Source organism: Corvus cornix, chromosome 12 (genome assembly GCF_000738735.6).
Source record: "Corvus cornix cornix isolate S_Up_H32 chromosome 12, ASM73873v5, whole genome shotgun sequence".
NCBI lineage: Eukaryota > Metazoa > Chordata > Aves > Passeriformes > Corvidae > Corvus > Corvus cornix.
Window position 1 is genome coordinate 10,627,469 of NC_046342.1, and position 23,471 is coordinate 10,650,939.

General features: G+C 44.9%; 2 protein-coding genes across 2 annotated transcripts; one reads left to right on the top strand and one right to left on the bottom strand.

Annotated features, from left to right (window-relative positions):
- Window positions 1-354: 354 nt before the first annotated feature.
- On the top strand, window positions 355-13,170 carry CFAP100 (cilia and flagella associated protein 100). The gene is made up of 14 exons (XM_010390103.3): window positions 355-442; window positions 831-937; window positions 2,162-2,351; window positions 2,958-3,025; window positions 3,694-3,857; window positions 4,444-4,524; window positions 5,129-5,310; window positions 5,390-5,543; window positions 6,264-6,312; window positions 6,883-7,034; window positions 7,762-7,897; window positions 8,375-8,577; window positions 10,155-10,248; window positions 11,184-13,170. Exons 1-14 carry the CDS (start codon window positions 418-420, stop codon window positions 11,250-11,252), a joined length of 1,674 nt encoding a protein of 557 aa, XP_010388405.3. The 5' UTR covers window positions 355-417; the 3' UTR covers window positions 11,253-13,170.
- ZXDC (ZXD family zinc finger C) lies at window positions 11,848-23,389 on the bottom strand. The gene is made up of 10 exons (XM_039558911.1): window positions 22,345-23,389; window positions 21,705-21,857; window positions 20,730-20,808; window positions 20,478-20,608; window positions 19,717-19,887; window positions 18,460-19,145; window positions 17,701-17,785; window positions 15,729-15,901; window positions 14,844-14,945; window positions 11,848-14,042 (listed from the first exon to the last, which is right to left on the bottom strand). Exons 1-10 carry the CDS (start codon window positions 23,372-23,374, stop codon window positions 13,956-13,958), a joined length of 2,697 nt encoding a protein of 898 aa, XP_039414845.1. The 5' UTR covers window positions 23,375-23,389; the 3' UTR covers window positions 11,848-13,955.
- Window positions 23,390-23,471: the final 82 nt, after the last annotated feature.

The following is a 23,471-nucleotide window of genomic DNA, read 5'->3' on the forward strand; positions in this document are numbered from 1 at the left end:
ACTAGTAACAGGAGGATGAAAAAGCATGGGTGTGGATCAGAACTGGTGACTGGGTGGAAAAAGAGACAAGGGACTTGGGTTGCTTGCTATCTCCAAATTTGTTTTGTTGCTTTCCCATCAGTTTGCCTGTCTTTTGCACAGCTTTCACATAAGCCAGGGATTAACATCTCCTTTTGGAGGTCAGAACATGTATGTTTTCCAGTTTAATGGAGCTATTTGTTAATTGCTACAGACACTAAAGGCTCAGTGGTAAAGACACAGAAAGCCCCTCAGCCTATCACTGCTGTAAAACTTACCACATCAATTACTGGCAGATCCCAGCTGACTGATTTGTTCATGATTTTCTTTGGGCCAGGGTCAAAGACAGCATCCTGACATACAGCATCAACATCTAAAAGTCTCTCTTACAAAACTGAAATGGAAACCCACCTTGCGCTGTCAGGTAAGGACACAATGCTCCGGCACCTTCTCCTTGTCATGTCAGAGGAGAGGCCTGAAGTCAGGTTCTTCTGCCTCAAAACAGATGAAATGGGTAAAACAGCTACAGACTTAGAAAAATCCCTGGCTGAAATGCTGTTGTTGATCATAAGATATGGTCAAGTGATATAAACCGTTCAGAGGTCTCCATTTTATCACTGGCTTCTCAGAAGCCCTATCCAGCTCCCTGCCCTTGATCCAGCATTGTTAGACATCTGCAGCTGGGAGCACAGCCCACCCTCCAGGTGTGACACAGCACATCCCACTTCCTTTCCACTGGGTCCAGATATTCAGCTTCACATCTTCTATGTCCTCATCCTGGTTTTTTTTTTGTTGGTTTTTTTTTTTCCCAGAAAGCACAGAAGAGGATGAAGGAAACCCAATGAAAAATCCATTTAAAGTCCCACCAGATACTGAACTTTTCTCAATGAGGGACAAGGAAATTAAAAAGGCACAGGCGGTATGTACACATGCTTTAGGCTAAACTATATAACAAGCAGTTACTAAGGCAGGCACCCACCCAATAGAATACCAAAATTTAGTGCATGAGAGATCAAAAGACCTCTTCATGAGAAAGCTGGGGATGTTCAGCCTGGAGAAGAGAATGCTCCAGGGAGACCTGATTGTGACCTTTCAGTACTTAAAAGGTGCTTATAAAAAAAAGAACAAATTTTACACAAGCAGATTATGATAGAATAAGGGGGAGTGGCTTTAAACTAAAAGAGGAGAGATTTAGATTAGATGTTAGGAAGAAATTCTTTACTGTGAGGGTGGTGAGACACTGGCACAGGTTGGTCAAAGATGCTATGAATGCCCCATCCCTGGAACTGTTTCAAGGCCAGGTTGGACAAGGCTTTGAGCAACCCAGGATAGTGGGGTGTCCATGTTCATGGCAGGGGGTTGGAACTAAATGATCCCTAAGGTCCCACACCAAATTCTGTGATTTCGTGATCTCTGAGAGGTCTGATTGTTGCACGGGGTTGCACAGCCTGGCATAGCATGGAAGGAAGCAAGAGGTCTAAAGCAAGCCCTCCTCACCTCACACTGGTGACTCATACAGTCTGGTTTTTGCTTGGGTTGAAGGTCACTGTAAAATTGTGGGGAAGAGCTTAGGAAGCAGTACACTAAGGCTGTCTGATGAGTGATGTCTTCAGCATAAACCATGCCCAAACTTGGGCAGACAGCACTGAACTACATTTCAGTCCATGTGAAAGCAAGGAGCAGGAACACCTTTTACCCTCCAGAAGGTTCTGGAGTGGGTTTGAATAGATCCTCTCAATCTGAACTTAATGGTTTAAATGTCTTTGTGAAAGCTGGACCGAGCTGGTTGAGTGTGGGCTGTCCTCCTTTAACTGGGGGACTCAAAGGATGAATCTCAGAAAATTTCCATTCGCTCACAGGAATAACCCAGGAAGGAAAAATGAGGACACTGAGTGGGTACAAACTGGCACAGCTGGTGGATGGATGCAGAATACAAATCAACAAACTAATGAGAACAAGTGCTAAGAAATTTAGTGTTTCAGTTGCCTCGAGAGAGAATATTATTTGGATTAGTCAGATAAACCAGGCAAACATGCATCAGCAGCGTATCAGCACTCCGCAAATTTCTAGGCTGTCAATAACTTACTCATGTCTTTAAAATAAAGCACAAGATCAAACTGTCCACATATCTGATTTCTCACAGGAACGTGAAAAGAGGAAGACTATGAAAGTCCATGAGAAAACTACTTACTCCACTAAAATTAAGGCAAAAAGTGGGTTGAGGAGAGCTTTGAAAAGGGAGGAAGAAGAGGAGAGCAGAAAAGAGGCAACATGTGAAGAGAGACTAAAAGTTCTTCAGGAGCTGCTTTCACGGAAGTTAGCCATGAAAAAAGGTGGAGAACAGTTGCTGTCTGTGCAGTGGTGCTGCTCAGCTGGGTAACAGCCTAAAGCAAAGGCCAAAGAGGGCATGGGAGGAGCAGCTGGCTCTGGCTGGTTTTGGTGAGGTCATGCAGACAGTTCTGTGCTGTACCTTGCCAACCTCTGCGTGCCTGAGCCGTCTCCAGCTCAGGCTCTTACGTACAGAGCAAGGGCCACCCCTCACAGTAGCCTGGGTTCCACCAGCCTTGCAGCAGCTGAGCTGGCAGCCAGCTGAGAGTTTGCAGGATCTTGCATCATGGAAACCTTTCTACTAAGCCAACCTAAAGTTGGATTTTAATGGATACAGGCTTAGATTCTCTGGCTCTGACATGAGGAGTAGATTTGCCATTAATGTCTAGAGGACAAGGACCAGATTCTCCACTCCGTTCTACCTGGTTTTACTCCATGAAAACCCATACAAAACTGATCCTAAACAAGGTTATAACTAGAATACAATAATCAATATTGCTGACTCCAATGCCAGCCAGATCCATGCTCATGGCAGCCTACATATTCACTGTGTTTTGCCTTGGCCATATTTCCCCCTCCATAGTCTAAGCAACTTTATTTTCTAATTTCAGGCTATGCATTAGACAGGGAGACTTTCCATGGCTACCTACAGGACAGAAAACAAATCTTTTTTCTTGAGGTACTTGGCTTTCAGCATGTTACTTTCTGTTCATTTAATTACTCTTCCCTGTGTTGCTTTGTTTTGATGTTTATTCTCCTAAGATCTACTGCCTAGAGATCTTTCCAAAGTGGCACACATCAGACCTCATGAACTGACTGTCCAAGTCCTGTGTTTCAGTCACTCAGAGTCTGTCGCCCAGCAATTCCCAGCCAAGAAATACAGGAATGTAGGTCATTCCCATCATTCAGTAGCCACCATGAAACGATTCCATTTGTGAGATGCACAGATATACTGACCTTTGGCTACTGCTGTCCTATACATAAATTGTAGCTGGGAGCTATTCTGAACTCAAGGGAATGGAGTAACTGTGCTGGAATATCCCCATTAGTCACCTCTATTATTGTGCTATAACACAACTGAATCAACCTTTGTCAGCCAGGAGTTAATGCAGTGCTGGGACTTCTGAATTCTGTCTTTAGATTCACTGCTAATTTGCTATGTTCCTTCTGAAATAATTCCTGGCCTCCATGTACCTGGCTTGCACTAAGTCACACACCTGGGTTTGAAATCCTTACCCTCTCTGCCCACAGCTGCCAGGCATTTGGTAACCAGGTACCAAGCTAAACCAATGTAGCTTTAAAACCAACCAGCTGATGTAACTGTGTTGCCTTTGGGGTTCATTTCAGTACACCATTGCAGTAAAGCGAGGGGAGATTGAAAGGATGGAGAACATAGCAAAGAACGAGGAAAAGAAACTGGAAAAGGCTGAGAGAAGGATGGAGAAGGAGGCTGCCATGTTTGATGAGTTCCTGAAGGAGAACCATAATAGCTCTGTTGAAGCACTGAGAATGTAAGGAATGTTGATGGAACCACCTGTGTGCTATTTCATTCTGGGCACAGGAGATTTGCTGCTTGATCTCCCTGCCGGGTTTTGGCTGAACACCCTGAGTTTCCCAGAGTTACAGTTCTCGTGGTACTTTCTTCCCACACATTCAATAAAAGGAAGGAGAACAACAGCCAGGGAATACTCTCATTGCACAAAAGCCCTTGATCTGGTGGCAGCAAGGAACCTGCTGGTGGCCCCACCACTTCCATTCTTCTCACAACACCCTTACTGGAGGGAGATGCCTCTACCCAACCCCTCACAGTCCCTTCAGTGAAGCAAATTGAGCACTTTGGCCCATTAAAGGTATCACAAGGGCAGAGCTGCAACTGATGCTCAGCAGCAGCCACATTAGGGAGGCCTGAACACTGGAATGCCATGCTTTGCCAAGAGAAAGAGGGTCTTCAGGCAGGAGCCAAGCATCTCCTGGGATACATCTACAACGCAGATTTCCAGGGCTCATATCGCATCTTTTTCACTGTTTCATAGGCACCTCAATTCACTACTCACTACTACTTTGTTTAATGGCTTATGTTTATGCATCCTTTCCTAGGGCCAAAAGAGAAACCTCAGCAAAGACAAAGAAAGTAACAGAGATCCAGGGAATCACTACCCAAATAAAGAAAATCCAAAGGTAAGATTGCTCATTACTCCTGCCTAACCTTTAACAGCTCCCACAGTGCTATAGCTTCCCAGTCTTTACAGGGGATAGATTTCTAAAAGTGTTCCATTTTAAGAGTCCAAATGTTTATGCTTTTGTTTTCCAGATGCTGGCTTTGTTTCTAAAACAACTCATCTAGTTTCCTAATGACATTTTAAAGCATAAATATTCCAAACCCAAAATTAAATGCCTAACATCAGATTAAAATCCAAACAAAACTAAGTAATGCATTTTAATGGGGACCTAGGGAAAGACAAAAGAAATAACTATAATTACCATTATGAGTTGAGCTAGAAAAATTTCTCATCTCTTTTCAAATAAAAATTCAAAAATTAGCAAGCTCAGTACCATAGCAAAGGGCTGGCCAGAGATATGACCAGGCAGTTTCCACATGAGAAACCACAGAAAGCACAGAGGGCAGGTTCCCATTTGCCTTTGCATGTCCATGAAAACCATGAAAACATGCGTCCTCTCTCCCCTTCTCTGGATGAAACTCAGTATCAAGAGTGAGAAACAACCTGTTCAAACAGGAGCTTCCCTCCCCGCTAACAAACTTTGTCCACTTCTCTCAACCCAGTGATATCTCCAGATTGGAGGACACTCTGCAGGAGTACAAGATGTACAGGGACATCCTCTACCAGCTATCTCCAAAAGAGTGGCAGGAGGAACACAGAAAAAGGCACGAAAAAGAAAAGGATGCGAAAACAGAATCCAGAGTTAATGAAAGAAGTGCTGCACCTGCCCCCACCACCGAGCAGGGTGAGTGCCAGGAAAGTGCTGCTGCTCCTCCCTGCAAGAGAGCCCCAGGCTCTAAGTGGACACCTCCTCTTGTCTCCAGACCAGGGTCTGGCAGCCGGGACAAGCACTGCCCCTAGCATCAGTTTTACGGATATGCCAAGTTCCCTGCTGTTCTCAGAAAGTTTGGATTTCAGGTCACATGATGTCATGCCACAGCTCAAACACTTCCTGAAGCCTCTTTTATCAAGAGAACTGTAAGTACCAGACAATGCCAACAACAGACTTAAGTACTATAAAGAGCACTCAGCTGACTGGGAGTCAGCACAGGGGAATCCCACTGCTCACCTTTGCTGGGCATACCAAGATCTGGGGTTTACTGGATTCAAGTACCAGCAGAAAGCTGTCACGAGTGCAAGTCAGTACCTATATGCCTGCTCCAAGTGAGCTCTGTCCTCAAAGGCTCTGCTGAGAGCCTGCCCCAAGTGGGGCTGGCACTAAGATGATGCAAACAGAGGCTTTTAATCCTTCATGGCACAGGGTGATAGGTACAAGTGAATGTGATGAGCAGACTGAGCTGCCAACAGCAGCCAGGCACCCTTTCCCCCTCTTCCAGCTCTTGTGTAAAGAAGCATTAAACAAAGCCTCCCAGTGAGTTTAAAGGCATTTGGATCAACACCCTCAGTTCAGGTTGATGTGTCATGTTCCAGCTGCACTGGCCAGCACAACCCAGAGCAGCACAAAAGGCAGCTTGTTCATGGACAAAAGTAGCTCCTGTGCTGCCTGTTTGTGTGACCCCTAGACCCTACTGACCCCTAAATATCCTACAGCTGCACGGGCGCAAAGGTGGGAACGTGCAAAGGACTGCTCAGGAGTAAACAGCGACAGTGAACAATAACAGTGTTCATATGTCACTAACGAGGTCTGCTCTGAGCTGTCATTTCTCTAAGGGCCTAACACACAAAATGCTTTTTCAGAGGTTCACTGGAGGATGCAGAAAGTGAAATCAGCTCGGATGAAGACAAGGTCAGAAGTCTTACGTTGAAATATTTGCATTTTGTTTGTCCTGCATCATTTACCAATGTTACTAATTTCCCTCACCTTTTAACCATTAGTCACAGTATTGAGGAGTTACTGTAGTTACAAATTATAAATGTATGTTTAAACATTCATAAATGTTCATGATTTGGCAACACATATTATAAATACCTTAGTTTAACTTTCCTCCTTCATTTTCCAAAAACCTACCATCATCTCTAAGCTTGCCATCCTCCCATGAGATATGACATCATATAATGAAAGATTTTTAAATTAGTGCAGTTACTGGCTTACAGGTGAAATTGAAGCTTTCCCACTCACAGATGTTTGCAACACTTTTTACCCCCCAAAGTACAATTTGTTTCGGTGGTGAGTTACTGAGGCAAAGCTACACACATGGCAGGAAGGTGGGGCATGTTTGTACATGGACAAACACGGACTTCTCCAGATGGAAGAGCGTTTGAACAGCCAGGGCTGGTGCAGCCCAGCCTCTGTGTAGTTCAGTGGAATGGAAGCTAGAGAAGGGAAAAAACTCATCACACGTGTTTTCCATTCCAGGAGCCTGAGCTCTATTTTACCGATCCCGAACAATTGCTGACTACTTTCATGGAGATGCAGGATGAGAACATATCCTACATCCACAACTCCCAGGATATTGAGGAGAGCTGGAACAAGGTCCGACACACTTTCATCACCACGCATGAAAGCATGTAAGTGTAACCCTGCAAGTGATGGGAAGGTGTTGCTGTGCTCCACCTTTCAGACATAAGTGACCCCTCTGCCCCCACAGACACCTCCCCATCGCAGAGCACGGTAATGCTGCTCACACAGCAGGGTCTTCCTTGTGAGCTCCACCTATGCTTACTAAAGGAGATAAGAATTGAGCTGGGGACTAATTCCTTAGTCCTAAAGCCACAGGCTAGGGAACTGATGCATTAAGCATCCTGGCGTGGATATAAGTATAGTGTAATTCTCATGAAGACCAAAGGAAGAAACAAGGCAATTCCTGGAGCGACCCAGAGCAGCACCTATGCTGACTCAGTGCAAAACCTTCCTAGAGGAAGATTGCAGGGAACCCAAGTGTCATTGTTATCTACAATTTCGGTGGCAGCTAGACATATATATTCCCATTTAAAATGCAGTTTATCTCCTTGTGGAAGTTTTAAGGGTAATTTGGATCCCCCACTGACTTACTAAAAAGCCTTGAATGTTTAGCTATGCTACTTTTCCCTCCCCCACACCAGCACAGTAACTGCTTTTCCAGAAAAAACGTGAAGTTCCCTGTGCTCTCGGGCTGCGGGTGCAAGCTCCCAGGAAAGGCTGAAGTGTTATCTCCATCTGCCGGCAGCAGGAGGGAACAACCCAGGCTGCGGAGAGCAGAGCCTGTGTTCCAGAGGTGCGCTTTCCAAATACCTCCTCTCTCTCTCTCTCCTCTAGGGAGAAGGAGTTGGCAGCGCTGAAACAGCAGGTAAACACCCTCCGAGCCACTGTCGCCAAGGAAGAAGAGAAAGTAGCCGATCTGAAGCTCAAAGTTCAGCTCTTCTCCTCTGGAGAACACGAAGCTGATGACCAGGTACACGCTGGGATCCAGGCAAGGGGGGTTCACGTGTGTACAAGTGGTTCCTCTCCACCAGCCACATCCATCCCGGGAGCAGAGCAGACAGGGGTTGCACTGGGGAGGGACCAGCACTGTTTCCCAGCAATGGAGCTACAGCAAGGGAGGTTTGGGGCACTGCTGAGGCAGCAAACTGGGGCAAACATGTCTGCTCCATGCAGCTGCTGTGAGGTGATGATGTTGCAGAGACAACTGGGCAGCTGCCACCTGTCCCAGGTCACAGCCAAACTGGGAAGATGAAACCAACAGGAGAATGGCTCAATACAGCCATCTGTCCCTGTCATTGCCGTTAGCCAAGCAGGAAACAAGCAACTGAGTCTTGTTGAGGGGATTAAAGTGTTTCCAGTATGGATTTCCTTCGGGTTTGGAGGGATACGATGGTTGTATTTGGCAGAATCCAGATGTGCCACTCACCATATCTCCTGTCACATCTAGGACAAAATTCTGACAAGCCTGAACAAGAAGGTGCTGGAAGTCTATTTGCACTGCACTGGAGACAATGAGACAAACCTGCCAACAGTAGAGATGTTAAAGGTAATAGAAAAAAAGCTCAATGACTTGCTGGACAGCGTGGAGAGAATCCCAGCAGCAAAGATAGAAAAGGCTGTGAAAGCCATAAGAAAGGAACAGAGGGCAAGGTAAGGCAAGACCCTCTTCTGGAAAATGTCTCTATTTTTAAGTGTTGACAGCTGAAAGAGTCAAATCAACCCAAAAAACTCTAGCAGCAATCTGAAATCCCATGTGAGCAATCCATCCCATTTTACTTCTGTAAGGGTTCTACATTCATAGAACTTGCATCTCCTTGTCAGTGACCAGCAGCCCACAGCTACGTTAGAAAAGACCTGCAAGCTACATTAGAAAAATCTAGAAGAATAAAAAAGAAAACACTAAACCCACAAACAATAACAGATTCTATGATGAGAATCGTCGCTTTAAGAAAAGAATTTACAGTAACAAAATTAAGCTGAATAAATAGAAAATTAAACCTCAAGTTAACACAGTCTGCCTTCCCCTGATATTTTGTCAGGCTTTAATATGTACATAAGGGCATTTGTCAACAACTCCAGCTTTGAAATGTTTCTTCTACAAAACTTAGTTTAACTTGTGTTACTAGATTAAATAGTAGCAATTAACACAATCAGTGTAAGTCCCAAGATGAGACACATTCCTTTAGGCCCAGTTACACAAGATTTCCCCTCACAAATAACAGAGATAACTGAACTGATGACTGTATCCGGCCATCCTCAAGTGAATCAGACAGATTAGAGTGAGGATTTAAAGCCTGAACAGTGACATTTCCCTTCTGCTTCTTCTCTTTCTCTGCATCTTTATTCAGCTGTGTAGTAGAAAAGGTATGGTGCTTCTTCCTGATATTCTGTGAATGGATTTGCACTCTTAAATTGCAAAATAAGTAAGACACACATTTATTCTATGCTGGTGTGGAGAATGGTGGAGGAGAATAATTCAGGAAAGAGACCACACACTCTACCCCCCAAATAAAAATCAAAACCAATCAAAAAAAAAAACCAAAAAACCAAAACCAAACAAATGAAAAACCCACCAAAAAAAACCTGAAAAATACCCCCAAAAACTAAAACACAACAAACCCTTCAAAGAGCATTAAACATTTTCCTTAAGATCACACAGTTAAGACTGCAGTTTCTCTGCACCAGTGTTCCATACCTTGAGCCCATTTCTGTTCCAGCATTTCATTTCCATAGGGAACAGGAGCACCAGTGTTGGCCTGCACTGTGCCCCTCCGGGCCCAGTGTAGCCCCGTGGGTGTAACACCCTCCTGCTCACCCCCGTGTGTTACAGACCTGGTGCACTGGTGAGAACTGGGGATACAATAAGCATCACCCCTCCCCACAGCTGGTGAGCATCCTGGTCAACTGCAGGGCATGTCACCTGCTGAAAGGGGTGCAGAGCATGTCTTTAACAGAGATCAACTGTCCAACGTCTGCTGCAAAGCCTGACATGCTTTTTCCACCCATCACTCCAGAAAGAGTAGGACCAGCTGCAGGCAGTGCCTCCCTCTTACCCCTTCACAGCAACCAACTCCAGCAGCAGCTGTACCCAAACCCCCGAGTTCCAATGGTTAGATGTAAGGTGTGATATAAGATGTAATGTTAGATGTTGATGCTGTGTGTCAAAAGCACATCTGGTGTAGCTGCATGGCGCATTTAACCCATCCTTTATTCCCTCTCTTCAAAAGGCTCAGAGAGGAAAAGCAGAGACAACTGAAGCAGCAGCAGGATGAAGGATTGAAAAGGGACATGGAAAGATCACAGCTACCTGAAGGAAAAAAGGTAAGTGCAGTGGTCTGTGGAAACACCTCACTTCAACAGCTCACTTTGGAGAAGCTGGGGGTACACTGAGTATCAAGTGTTTAAGGGAAAAGTGTTATTAAGGGGCCTCCGCAGCTGTGTGGGGATGGCACCTGTAGCCAGGTGTAGCCCAATTTACAAGAGTGATGTAACTTAAGCCACTGCTGGGAAGTCAGTCACACTGCACATTATTCCAGCTCAGTGTCCTTCCATCATCCTTCTCTTGACCACATGGCCTCCTTCACTACTTACCAATTCTCAGTAAGCTCATTTCAACTCATTAACTTGGCTGTATTAAACAAAGCACAAAAATTGGCAAATGAGGAAGCAGGCAGCAGCAGGACATTCCTGATAATGGCAGCAAGGCCCTAGATCAGCTCAGCCATACCATCAAACCACACCTTTTCTGACAAGTTCCACATCCTGCCACACTGTGCTATGGCCCCTTGGGAGGCTCGGTGCCGAGCTTCTGCCATGGCTCCTGCTACACCTTCCCCAGCTGAACACGGCCGTGAGGACACACCAGTTCTGGCACACACCAAAGCAGGGACAGCACAGGTGAGAGCAGAGGCCTTGAGTCCCTGCCCTTTTAGCCAAGAGAAAATAAAATAGAGGGTTCTGTAGCCTCCCTCTGATATTTCTCTGGATCTCCAACTCCCCCTCCTCTTCCTGACACAGCACTAATGAGTAGGTACAATAGTGAGTTGTAGAAGCTGAAGCAGGAGCACGCAAACAGCCTTCAGGTGCTTCACATTCGCTTTCCAATACAGAAGCACACTCAGCAGACACCCTGCAGTCTGCCTAGAGATCAGGGCAAGGGCCACAGCCCCCCCCCAGCCTGGCAGCACAGGGCAGCTTTAGCTGCCTGGTCAGACACCCTACCAAGCACTGATGCAGCACCTTGTCCTCCTCTGCAGAACTTCAAGACAATGGCTTTGCATTCCAATGCACCTGCCAGGAAGAAGAAAGAACAGCCAAGGAAATAGATAAGAAGAAGGAAGAACAATTATGTTATTTCTCTTGATGGCACAGCCTTAACCACAGCTCATAGGGTTGATGCTGTTCTGGAAGTCTTTTGTAGATCTACATTTTGTCAGTCTTTGCTCAGTTGAACTTTACTGTCCCATGAAATTTCCTTCTCCTACCCTAAGATTCCAGAGAAAGTTTGCAACCCTTTTTCCCCTCCTTCGATATTTTGCCTAAGAAAATAAATTAAAATTCTCTCATTTTGCTTCCCAAGCTCCTGCTAAGCACCAATGCTTTTCTCATTCAGTTTTTGATGCCAGTAGCACTATCCCTACAAACCTGAGCACCGAGATCTATCACATTCCTAGGTAACAATCCTTGTTAAGGCACAACTAAGCCAGGCACCTCACAGACATTTATGACAATCACAGGTCTTTTGAAGGACTGTAAAAACTGAGGGCTATGCTCTAATCCAAAGTCATTATAGACTTCACCCCACTACAGTGGAGAAGACGAAACCGAAGGAAAAACACAAGCTCTCTGCAGAAATCAAGCTGCCAGCAATTACCTTTGTGTCAGATGCATCCATGCAAAGAACAACACCCAGTGACAAACTGACCATAAAAAAAAGCTTTATTAACCCTTTTGCACCAGCAGTTCTTCAGGTATCCATTGCCAGCAATGGAGCCTAAGCCAAGTGATCCAATTTTCCGCCCTCAAGAGGTTAGCACTTTACATTCATTTACAAAGCTGAGTGAGGTACATTTTCAGAAGTAGAAAGATTTGGTTGCAAGTCCCATAAAAAGATGGAGTGTTCCTTGGCCATTTTAATAGATTACAAACTGGTATGGTCCTTGAGAAGAGAATAATGCAGGTATTGGGAGCTCGAGGTGTCTCAGCTTCCAGGGAGAGCATGGTGACCACTACAGCAAGACCCTTCAGCAGAATTCCTCCCCGATCTTTCCACCTCTCAGGAGCGGACTCCAAGCTGCAGTCACAGCCATCAGGTAGCTCTCATCTACCAACTGGAAATCCAGCCTGAGAGGGATCAGACTTTCCCTGGACATAAGCTGTAAACTCAGAGTGAGAGGAACAGAGAGACCTCAATGCTCAGTTAGGCTAGATAGAAAAATAAAGCTGGTTTGACCAGAGATATAATACTGCCTACAAATCAGGAGCTGAAGTTCATTGTAACCTGTATGCTTTTTTCCTCCCCAAGTCTCCACTCAAAAAAAGCATTTATATGGACACATACATAGTTCAAAAGGCACAGGAAGTAAAAGCATTTCTGAACGACCTCATGTGAATTTAACATCAGTATAACTGTAAAATAAATAAATATGTGCAAGATTAGAAAGATCACAACGTTCTCCTCCGTGACATATCTTACATATCTTGTAAAAAAAAAGAAAACACACATACGTGCATACACACACCTCACTGAGAATAAAAAAAAAGTACAAACAGCCTTTTATCAAACTCCTATACATACTTTTACAGGCATTCAGGACATCACCATAAGAAACATTTAAATTACTACCTTAAAACATAACCAAAGGTGGTTTTTTTCCCTATACAACCCTATACTTATTTAGGTGTCTGCAATCCAGGTAAGTTAGAGTACATACAACCTCTCCCCCCACCCCCAAGAGCAACTGCAGTTTTTCAGGGACAAATCTTCCTGGGCAACAACTTTCCCCCCTCACAAAATACTCTGACAACTGCATATTTTGTAAACCAGACGGAAGCTCCACGTGCATGTGACGCTCTGGGATAGCAACAAAGAACATGTGTTAACAGTGTTCAATTAACAAAACAAAAACACCAAACAACCCCAAATAAAAAGGTAGTGGCCAGCTCACAGGTAACTTGGCAGCGGTTTATAGATGAGATAAAAATCAAGGTGCTTAAATTTACATGATGGTCAACATTCCTCCCAAAAAAGGGAACACAAAGATAAAACAAACCTCTCTCAGATGCTGTTGGACTCTTAGCTAATCACTTACAGTGAGTACAGTTCTATTGCAGTTTTCTTTTTCAAGTTTTGCTGGAAGAATTCAGCAAAGTATTTGGGATGCAGAAGCAAGGAAAGGGAGAAACTCAACATGAGCTACAAACTGATTCACAGCTAAGTTAACATTTAGAATCTAGCTTTCTAAAACAAAGATTTTAGAGCATCTCATTTTCATGGCATGGAACATTAATTTTGTTATATGTGACATTTTATTCCAGTTTTCTGCCAAAACACAGGGGCCAAAATAATCCTTTTTTGTGTGTGTGGAAAACGCAATTTTTAGCTCTTAATGCCTTGATGCCCCTGGCTCCAAGGGGAAACCAATGGAAGGAAAATCTTAACTGTCATAGGCAGGATTATAAATTTGCACTTGTTAGCTGTAGAATACTTGCTTTCCTGTGAAAACAGTAAATATTACCTCAGTTTGAAGTGTAACAAAGTACTTCTCCCTGAAACAACACTGTACAACAGTCTGCCTCAGCCTCCCCAGCCACCAGGCAGACAGGTTATCTTACACAGGCACATCAAGTGGGATTTACATTTTTTTAAGAAAATCTTTCAGCTGCAACTGCCTTTAGCAAATCACAAAGAGTGCAACCATACTTCGGTTCTCCTACTTTTTGTATTTTCCTTGGAAAAAGACCCACACAATTATCTCACTCTGTCATGATTGCCCAATTTGTTTTCAAGTAACTGTTCTTAATAATCGTCATTCCAGATCCTGTAAATTTATTGTGCTTCCAGTGAACTGAGAGTTATCAGAACCTGCGTCATCTTCAGTGGAATTGTGTGGTTCCTGTTAAAGCAAACAGACAGCATGAAGTGCTTTCACCTCTAGATGCTTTCAATGCTTATCAGCAAGATTATCTTGACATTTATCCAACACCACAGAAATGCTTGGAATGGCTCACAGGAAACCCACAGATTTCCCACTTCAGGATCCACCCAAACAGTGTTGCCACAGTTTTTTTACAGAACACTTCAGATGAATATTACTAATGGAAAAATATCTAAAATCAGTTTTTCCTCTGCTAACTCTCTACTATGGCAAACAATCCCACTCCTCCTGTATTTCTAGGTTCTGAGGAAGGTGTCCCTCCTCAATAAAAAAGCTTTATTTTCTATCCAGGAGAAGCACACATGGCAGGAATAGGTGCATTGCAGAGTTTATCAAAGACAAGGTCCCCAAGCAGGTTTTTTAACATAACTGACACTCCCATAAGAGCACCACTCTGAAATCTAGGCTCAAGATATTACTTCCTGCTTCCCACCCTTCCTGTAGCCTGCAACATTCCAATTCTGATCCTCTTTCTTGACCCACCTAGTATGTACAGGATGGGATCAGGAAAACAAGGATGGGGCATTTCAGAAAAAATGAGTAACATTTAGTTATTCGTTACTCAGTAACAGAGGAAAAAACCAACCACGTCTGATGTATCAAAGGTTGGTAACAGACACAAGGTAAGTCATGCAGTGCAGCTCTCTGCTTACTACTCCTTGTGAGTGAAATTCAGCTCCCAAAGGGAAACAAGGTATTTTCATCAGGCAGAACAAGAGAGTGCTCACAGTAAACTGTCTTTACTTTGACACGCTGTACCTGAAGTATGTAAACAGGTAAATCCACTGTAAGCTGAGAATGTGATGAGGAAGACTGAGAGCTCAGCTGAAAGGGCAGATCTCCCTCTCCTGGGGAATCATCCTGTGAATGCAGAAACATGATGAAATTACACAACCCCCAAGTATCTCAGCACAATATGGCAAATTTCACTCAGCCTCACAATCTTAAAATATCTGATAAAGCCACTGCACTGTACTAGTAAGGCCTAGATCCACAAAGCTGTGGAAAGCTAACTACAACTTAAATCTGAACCTAGCTCAGTGTTACAACCTACTATCTTGTCCTCATCAACTTGGAACACTGGCAAGATCTGAACAGGAAGGAATGGTTCATCTTTCAACAAATCTAACACTCAGAAACATGCAACAAGTTTCATCATGTTTTCATGAAGCTGATATTAACATGAAAATAACAAACGCGTAACATCCATCAAAAAACCACATCCATGGAGAACTCTGCCATTAGGTCTCTCCATATCAGAGTTGTTAGGAATAAATGAGAAGGAACTTACCCTCTCTCTGAATACTACACAGATGCACCGGGCAAAAAATGTATTACCTGCCACGGTCCACTAATCAGTCCCCACCCAATTATTAGGTTGTCTGGGTTTTTTTAAATCTTAAGCTTTATTTCAAGAGATTAGAGAAATAACAGTTTAGGCAGAAACTTCTTTCTGCAGGAATGTTTTCATGTCCATCTCATTTACTTTGTAAATAAAAGGTGGAATAATATAAGAATACTGCGGAGCTCAAGACCCCATGCAGGGGCAGTAGTACCTGAGTTCAGAAGTATTCAAATTCTTCCATAAATATGAGTATGGAAAACAGAGAAGCTGAGCATATTTTTTTTCTCCTCAGCTCTTACCTGAAGAAGCTGAATTTGCACATACTGGGCTCCAGTGGCAGAGTCCCTTATTGTCAGTCCTCCATTTGGCAGAACTATGTTACCACTCAGTCGACTGCCAGGAATAGATGACGAAAAGTTGGTAGGGCTTACTTTACCACCCTTGTTTTTCCTATGACCAGAGCCAGATGCCCCTAAAAGAAAGCAGTTTTAGTATTTAAATGTCCAGAAAGAATTTGCCAGTTTTCAGCTAGTGTTTTTCAACTTTCTGCAGCTGTTTATACTACACAGCAAATGCCCACAACAGTGCACCATAATTAAGCACCATCTGACAGCTGCTAAAAGGCCAGGGAGCACTCAGCTGGAGAATTCCAGCTGCTGACTGAGCACCTTTTTACTTGAACACCATTAAAAAAATCACAATCTGCTAAGCTTAGGGCTCTCCCCTGTGGCAGCACAGAAATATCAGCATATTTGTGGTGTTATGGAAAGGAATTAGGAAGCAGGACCGCATTTTCTATTTTTAATTTTGCAACTAATTTCCTGAGAAGTCATGCACATCATTTCTCTAAGCCGTAAAAAAAGCATAGTGAAGATCATTATTTACAGAAAGATTTCAAGGACTACTAGGCAAAACAGGCTACACAACTACAACTATCACAACCTTAAGCTATTTTCAGTTTAAAGCAGGATGAACCAGCTGCTGTATCACAAGCTGAAAACCAAAACCCTAATCAAAACAAAAGTAAGAATACGATCCTGTCAGCTGTTCAGGTTTTTGTTTGGATTTTTTAAAAAGTCTGTAATAAATGAAGGGCTTGGATAACCTCTTTTTAAACACCGAACTTCCCTCTACAGTATTCACTCAATCTAGTTAAACCAATCAGAAATTCAAGACTCTCTAGACCCCTTTGAGAGTGTAGCATTGAGACAACAGCTGGTGAAAAGTGGACTACTGGGAGTCTTGAGCAGGACCAGAAGCAGGAATTTTCTGAGGTCGTCTTAGGAGACATGGAAAGTGCAATCATCTTTTTTAAACTAATGTCCAAACGACATGTTTGATGATACATGCCCATGTTTGATAATACAAGGCCCCTTAGGACTAGTTTCATAAAGCACTTATCCTTCCATATGATGATTCGCTGAACCAGACAGAATTTATGCAGGTATGCATTTTACAAATACACAAACACAATGGTTCTCAAATCAGAACTAGTCTCTTAACCCACCTCAAAAATCATTGCCTTGATTTTCAGAGGAGGAAGGTCTAAGAGACAGCAAGGCAGCACTAAACTGCATATACAAATTATACAAATTATATTGATATATCATAAACATATGATATTCCACCCCAGTCCCAAAGGTAGACACAACCTGAGCTCATGCAAGCCCAGTGAGGCATGGACCACGTTTGATCTGACAAAGGAATGGTTATTATTCACATCAAATGGCTTTGAGTCAAACTAAGAGGACACATCTGGAATCATGACCTAAACCTCACCCTGCACAAGAACTCTCTACAAGGCTAAAGTATAAGAAAGAGGTTTGAGTATATCTAGATAATCAAAAAATAAATTCCTTAACACTGTTACTAAGTGAAACACAGAAGCAAAATCCAGCTGATATTTTCATTGTCTGTACTGAGTAAAAGAGCCCCCTAAGTAAGACCAAAAGCATAAACAACAGAAAGCAAAGTGACATTAATTTTTTTTGTTTAAATAAGAAATTAAGAAGCAGATGAAGAGATGGACAGCTAGTGTCTTGTCATGAATCATGGGGCACAGCTTTCTTTGTAAACTTCCTGTGAATCTGATATTCCACAGAATGTGATTATCCTGAGTAACAGATGGTACACCACATGCATAATTATTTTAACTAGCAATAAACAGAACGGGACATTTAAGAATGTTACTCAGAAACCTGCTCCCACTGCACTGCCAAAAATAGTAAATATTTTTATTTAGTAAATTTAACAAAATTAATGGCTTCTCACCTGTGCTGCTGCCATTCCCTTTTTGTTTCTTTTTCTTGGCCAGCTGAATGGCTCTGTAGTCTGTTCTTGCAGACCCACTGCTCTCCTAGTTAAAAAAAAAAAAAAGCCCAGAGATGCAAGGTTTTTGGAATTAAGAACAAAACAAGACAATGAACACAGACTAATGAATTCTCAGATGCAGTTATCTTCTATGCTGCCAACACTGAATTCTAGTTTTCCCCGATCTTCTGATTAGAGTTTCAATAAACTCCCTGTATCTATTCAATATCTGGAGTTCAACACAAAAAGAAGTTAGCTCCACCTTTGTAAGTGTTCACATTTTAAGAGTGTAAACATTTACTTTGTAATGTAAACAAAAAGTTAAGGCTGCAGTAACACAACGAAGCAGAAAGGGAAGAGTACTTAAAACAGGAATGAGGACTGAAGTGAAAACGCTGCAGTTACTGTTACAGCTCAAATCTTTCCCTGGAATGAAATGAACAAGATGTAACATGTATTCCTGCGAAGTCCATTTCAGGCGGATGGCTTCTTCCTGAATCACCAGAATTCCAGTATTTCTTAGGAGAACTTGTCACCACACTGAATCTACTTGTGGAAACACATTACTCAACATACCGTTCTACATCTTTCATCAAAAGAGAGCCAAAATACATGATCTGCAAAATCTGAAAGGTCTCCCTATCAGGTGTGAGCAGCCAGGGATATCCCCAAAGTCAGGCTGTCGCATCTAGGGGTAAAGTGAATACAGTTACTCCATACCAAAAACGAGCTGCCAGTCACTGCGCCAAGATCCATTTCCTTCTGTGCACTGTAACTCCCTGGAGGGTTGGAGAACACAAACTGTGTCACTACTTTGCTGCCCTCCTGCTGACCAACCACATCTGAGCAGGGAAGCAAATTCCGTTCAGCTTTAATTGGTGTCAGTAACTCAGGCACATTGGTGCTGCCGAGGCTGCTGGAAGGAGTCAAAGTGGCTGTGTCTACTGTTAAATTATTGCTGGATGTCAACCCATGCACATCCTGACTGGAATTCCTCACTGACAGAGATGCCAGCGAACCCAAGGCTTCGGCATTGGCAGTCTGTACATCATCCAAATTTAAAGTGCTTTGCTGTAGAACTGTTGCACTGGTTCCCAGCAGGAGAGAACTGTCCAGGCTCTGGGGCAGGTCACTGCTCGCCACCAGGATCAAGGGATCAACTGCCTGGCTCAGGGAATTGTTACTGACAGGCAGGTTCCCTCCCAGCGTCGAGCCCACCGAAGCAACATCAATTGTGACAATTCCAGAGTTCACCAGCGCCATGTCCGTTGTAATTCCAGAATTGTTACTGGACACATTGGAGAACAGGGATACGAGGTCAATGTTGCTGAGATCACTCTGCCCCGGACTACTGAGTTCACTGCTGGGGGTGAGGGAGCTGGTTGCTTCCAGCTGAGTTAGGAGATCTGAAAGAGAAGGGTTTGGTTATAAGACAGAGCTTTCACAGACAACAGGGAGAAAAGAAAGCTTAAAATTCTATAAAATTCTATATTCTCAGCCTACTAAAACACGTCCCAACTTCTCTGAAAGCAGACTTAAGGAAAAGCAGCCTACTGAAATAAGTTCATTCCTTTACTGAGAAGTGCCAGTTACAAAAGCACTTGCCACAAAATAACACTAAGGCAGTACAGGCTAAGTACAGGTTGTAGAGGAGTGAAAGAAGTGAAAAGAGAAATCCTTTTAGTCCTTCCTCATACTCTACAGATGGCACAGAAAAAGACAAGCTCTACTTCATTGAAAACTGCTGCAATTTCTCACTATTTCAGAGGTCAAGCTCAAGTATCAGTTTCCAATACTCAGAGATCCCAATGAAAATTTTAGAGGAGGATGAAACCAACTTCAGTCTCAGAGAAGATTCTGTCATTCATATAAATGGGACTCAGATTTCAACATCAGTAATTACACATTATTAATTTTCCTTAATAAACATTTAATTTTTTCACTTCAGCCTCTGATAGCCAGAGACAAACACTTTACCTGGGCTGAAGTTATGCTGCTTGACCATGTGTGTCTTCATACTGTGTTTGGAAGTGAACAATTTATTACAGCTGGAAACAGGGCACCGAGTCTTAAACGAGTCCACATCCTGAAGATGTTTTTTGGAGTGAATATACAGACTACTTCGTGCTGAAAATTTTGCACAACAGCCTGCAAGAAGATACATAAGGCTTTGAAGCTTCAAATTTAATGAAGTTTCAATTTAATGTCTTAACAAATCAGAGTATTCTCTACTTGCTATTTTGCAGCACCTGTGCATACACTCAGAGGAACCACAGGAAAGTAAACCTGTCAAAGGGTAGGGACAGCTCAACAACCCATTTATGACAACATGAAACTCTTAAGTCATTCAGTGTGAAAAGCATAACCTTTTCACACTATGGCATCTGAAATTCTTCATGACAACTGCTGGAAACACCAGCAAAAGGAGAAACAATCATCAAGTAGAGCTGTTTTACTTTAAAAAGCGGAATATTCCACATCAGACCCAAAAATCTTTGCTCCTGGAGTCCCACTGAAGTGGTGAGGGTGGTCAAGGTACATTATGCAACAGTTTGCTGTCATTCCTAACTCTGGGAATGATCACTTGTTCAGTTACAATGTCTTCCATTTAGTTTTACCTCTTCAAACCCTGTCAGAAGATTCACTCTAAATTGTTCCAGTTCTGTACTAAGCACACATAACCTTTAGAAAAAATACACACCAGTTACCAGGAAACACATACAAGAGTGGAGCAATACCTTCTACTGGACACTCAAACGGTTTTGTACCAAGGTGAGTTATACTGTGGCCTTTCAAGTGTTCTGCTCTTGTGAAGGACTTCCCACAGCCTTCTACTGGGCACATGAATCTCCTGTCATCTTCGTGTTTCCTACCAGGGAAGGAAATTGTCATTGGCATGATTAAATCCACTACTGCTTAGCTACTGGAAGAGAAACAAAGACAAACAGCCAGTGGCTTAGGACAGTATAATCAGAAAAAGCTTCCTTTACCTTTTATGCCTCAGAAGCTTGGACATACTGGTAAAAGACCAGCCACAGCCTTCAAAGTCGCAGATAAAAGGTCTTTCACCTTGAATAAAAAATGCTACATTAATAATCTCATATAAAAACACATACTGCTACTAGAAAATATTAAAACCTGCTTAAGTTGAATTAATTTAATTTAAGAGAAGACAACTCAACAGCCTCTCCTGCAATGTACTGCAGAGTACTATCACATCCCTTCCTCCTCGCACAATCTGGACTTTCTTTAACTCCAGGCTATTGCATCAGAGAGCACAGGTACTCATCAGTCCACCTCATACCTTGAAGGTGCTTCAATAACCAGTAATAGCATTACTCAAAAGAGAAACACAGCTGAACTGTTTTTCCCTGTTTTCATGATCTGTCACTGTGTCTTGATTACAAGACTGTGAAGTATGTGAAATTGGTTTCCATCACACCTATGAACTTCAAGTGACACTTTAAAAAACCTCAAAACTGTAAAACCATGAAAAGAGAGGACAGCAGAGGACACACCAGTGGCATGACTGTATTTCAGCTTTGCAGTGATCCTTATGAATCAGAAGTGCTTGCCAGAGCTGAAATTTATCTTCTTGCTGTTCCAAACCTTGGCACATACATTCCACATGTTTTGAGTTTTTCAGCTGTTTGTTTGTATCAAGATTAGAATTTACGCAATGTTTTGAACATCTATGAACTTGGGAATAGATCTGGGATAGTTTTTTTCTGGACAGAGTGCAGAATGACAAAAGCCAAAGCTTTGCATGTCCTTAACTACTTTGCACATGACAACTTGATTCGATGGACTTCTGTCCCCAGAAAGCCAAGAATCAAATGCTTTCACTGACTCCAAATAACTCATGCCATCCTTCCTGACTTTCAGTTTTTCCAGCACACTGAAGTCCACTTTCTACATACTATGTTCCATGTACTTCCCCAGGTACAAGTCATCCCTGTGAATACCTGTGTGACTCCTCATGTGGATTTTCAGTCGGCAGGCCTTATCATACTGCTTGTTACAGCCAGGGAATGAGCAGGTGAACTGCTCTTGCTCTCTGAAGTGGGCTCGATTGTGGGAGAATAATGCACTCACTGTGATAAACGTTCTCTCACAGCCTGGGGAGAAAAGGGAAACAGCACAACCGCTTAACAAAACTGAATCAGGAAAACTGCACTCTTTTCTCCCTCCCAGCTTTTAGCGAGGTACTTTCATGATAATTTTTCAGGATATTACATCAGGGAAAATGGAAAAAAAACCAAAAAAACAGTGAAATCCTAAACATTATTTCCAGGAATTAAAATTGTTTTGCCAAGGTAGGCAATCAAATATAGCCTGGGTTAAGGCACACCCACTGAAAGCTGGCGCCGTGTCTTGCGGTGTTTCACTGCATCAGCACCAAGTCGCAGGAGGAAAGGCACAGCATCCTCCAGCTCCCAAACTTTTCCTCTTGATAACTGGCTTGGAGGAGGACCTTCCTTGACACTCTGGGGTACCACGGAGGGGAAGGAGAGGCGGCGGGAAGAAGCGAGCCGAGTGCCGCACGGCCTCAGGGCAGGGATCCCAATTTCTGGAAGGGGAGGGAAGGGAGCCGAGGCGGCTTACCGGGGAAGTCGCAGCGGTAGGGCCGCTCGGGCTCCAGGTGGCTGCGGCGGCGGTGGGCGGCGAGGCGGGCGGCGCTGGGGAAGCGCTGCCCGCACGCCTCGCACTTGTGCGCCGCCTCCTGCTCGTGGGCGCGGCTGTGCGCCCGCAGGTTGTACACGGTGGTGAAGCGCTTGGCGCAGCCCGGCGCCGCGCAGGCGAACGGCCGCAGCTTGTCGTGCGAGTGCAGGTGCCGCCGCAGCTTGTAGGCCGTGGCGAAGGACCAGGCGCAGCCCGGCACGGGGCAGCCGAAGGGCCGCGCAGCCGCGCCCCGCCCGTCCTCGCCGCCGTCGTGCGCCGAGAGCCGGTGCAGCCGCAGCTGCTGCTTGCGGGGAAAGGCCTCTCCGCAGCGCGGCTCCGGGCAGCGGAAGGCCGGCGGCGAGCGCGGGCGCGGCCCGCCTGGCGGCTCGGCGGGGCTGGCGCCGGCGGCGGGGGCCGCGGTGCCCGCGGGCTGCTCGGCGCCGGGCCCCAGCGTCAGGAAGCCGTTCTCGATGCGCACCAGCAGGCTCTGGTTGTTGATAGTGATGGTCCCCGAGAAGGCGCCGTCCTCCGCCCCGCCGCCATCGCCGCCCGCGGGGGGCAGCGGTGCTGGCGGCGGGGGAGGAGGCGGCGGCGGGGCCGAGCCGGGGGCCTCCTCTGGTGGCTCGGCGGGCGGCGGGCCCGGCTGGGCTCGCCCCGCTTCGCCGCCGCCCGCGCCGGGCTCGGCCGCCCCGCGCACCACGTTGAAGACGAGGAAAAGCCCATCGCTGTCGGGCGCGGGCCCCGCCGGCGGCGCGCTGGGCGCCGGGCTGGCGCCGGGCTCCGGCTTCTCCTCCACCAGCAGCACCGGGAAGCTCACGTAGAGGCCCGGCGCGATGGTGCTGCCGGCGGGGGAGGGGGTGGCGGCGGCGGGCGGCGGGTCCCAGGCGGGCGGCGGCCGCGCGGCGGGGCCGCCATGTTGCGCGGCGGGCCGGGCCCGGGCCGCCTCCGCGGCCGGCAGCCCCTGCGTTTCCATCTTGGGGGTCCCTGTAGCAGCGCCTGAAACCGGAGCCGCGGGGCGGGGCCGGCGCGGGCCGCAGCGGAAACCCGGAGCGCGGAGTCTCGGAGCGGGC

Coding starts and splice junctions, on each gene's coding strand:
- CFAP100 (XM_010390103.3), top strand. CDS start 418: ATGGAAACCCACCTTGCGCTGTCAG. Junction 443..830: donor AACCCACCTTGCGCTGTCAG/GTAAGGACACAA, acceptor TTTTTTTCCCAG/AAAGCACAGAAGAGGATGAA. Junction 3,858..4,443: donor TCTGTTGAAGCACTGAGAAT/GTAAGGAATGTT, acceptor ATCCTTTCCTAG/GGCCAAAAGAGAAACCTCAG.
- ZXDC (XM_039558911.1), bottom strand. CDS start 23,374: ATGGAAACGCAGGGGCTGCCGGCCGCGGAGGCGGCCCGGGCCCGGCCC. Junction 19,888..20,477: donor GTTTGAGTGTCCAGTAGAAG/GTATTGCTCCAC, acceptor ATCTTCTTGCAG/GCTGTTGTGCAAAATTTTCA. Junction 14,043..14,843: donor TACCTGTTTACATACTTCAG/GTACAGCGTGTC, acceptor TTGCTTTAACAG/GAACCACACAATTCCACTGA.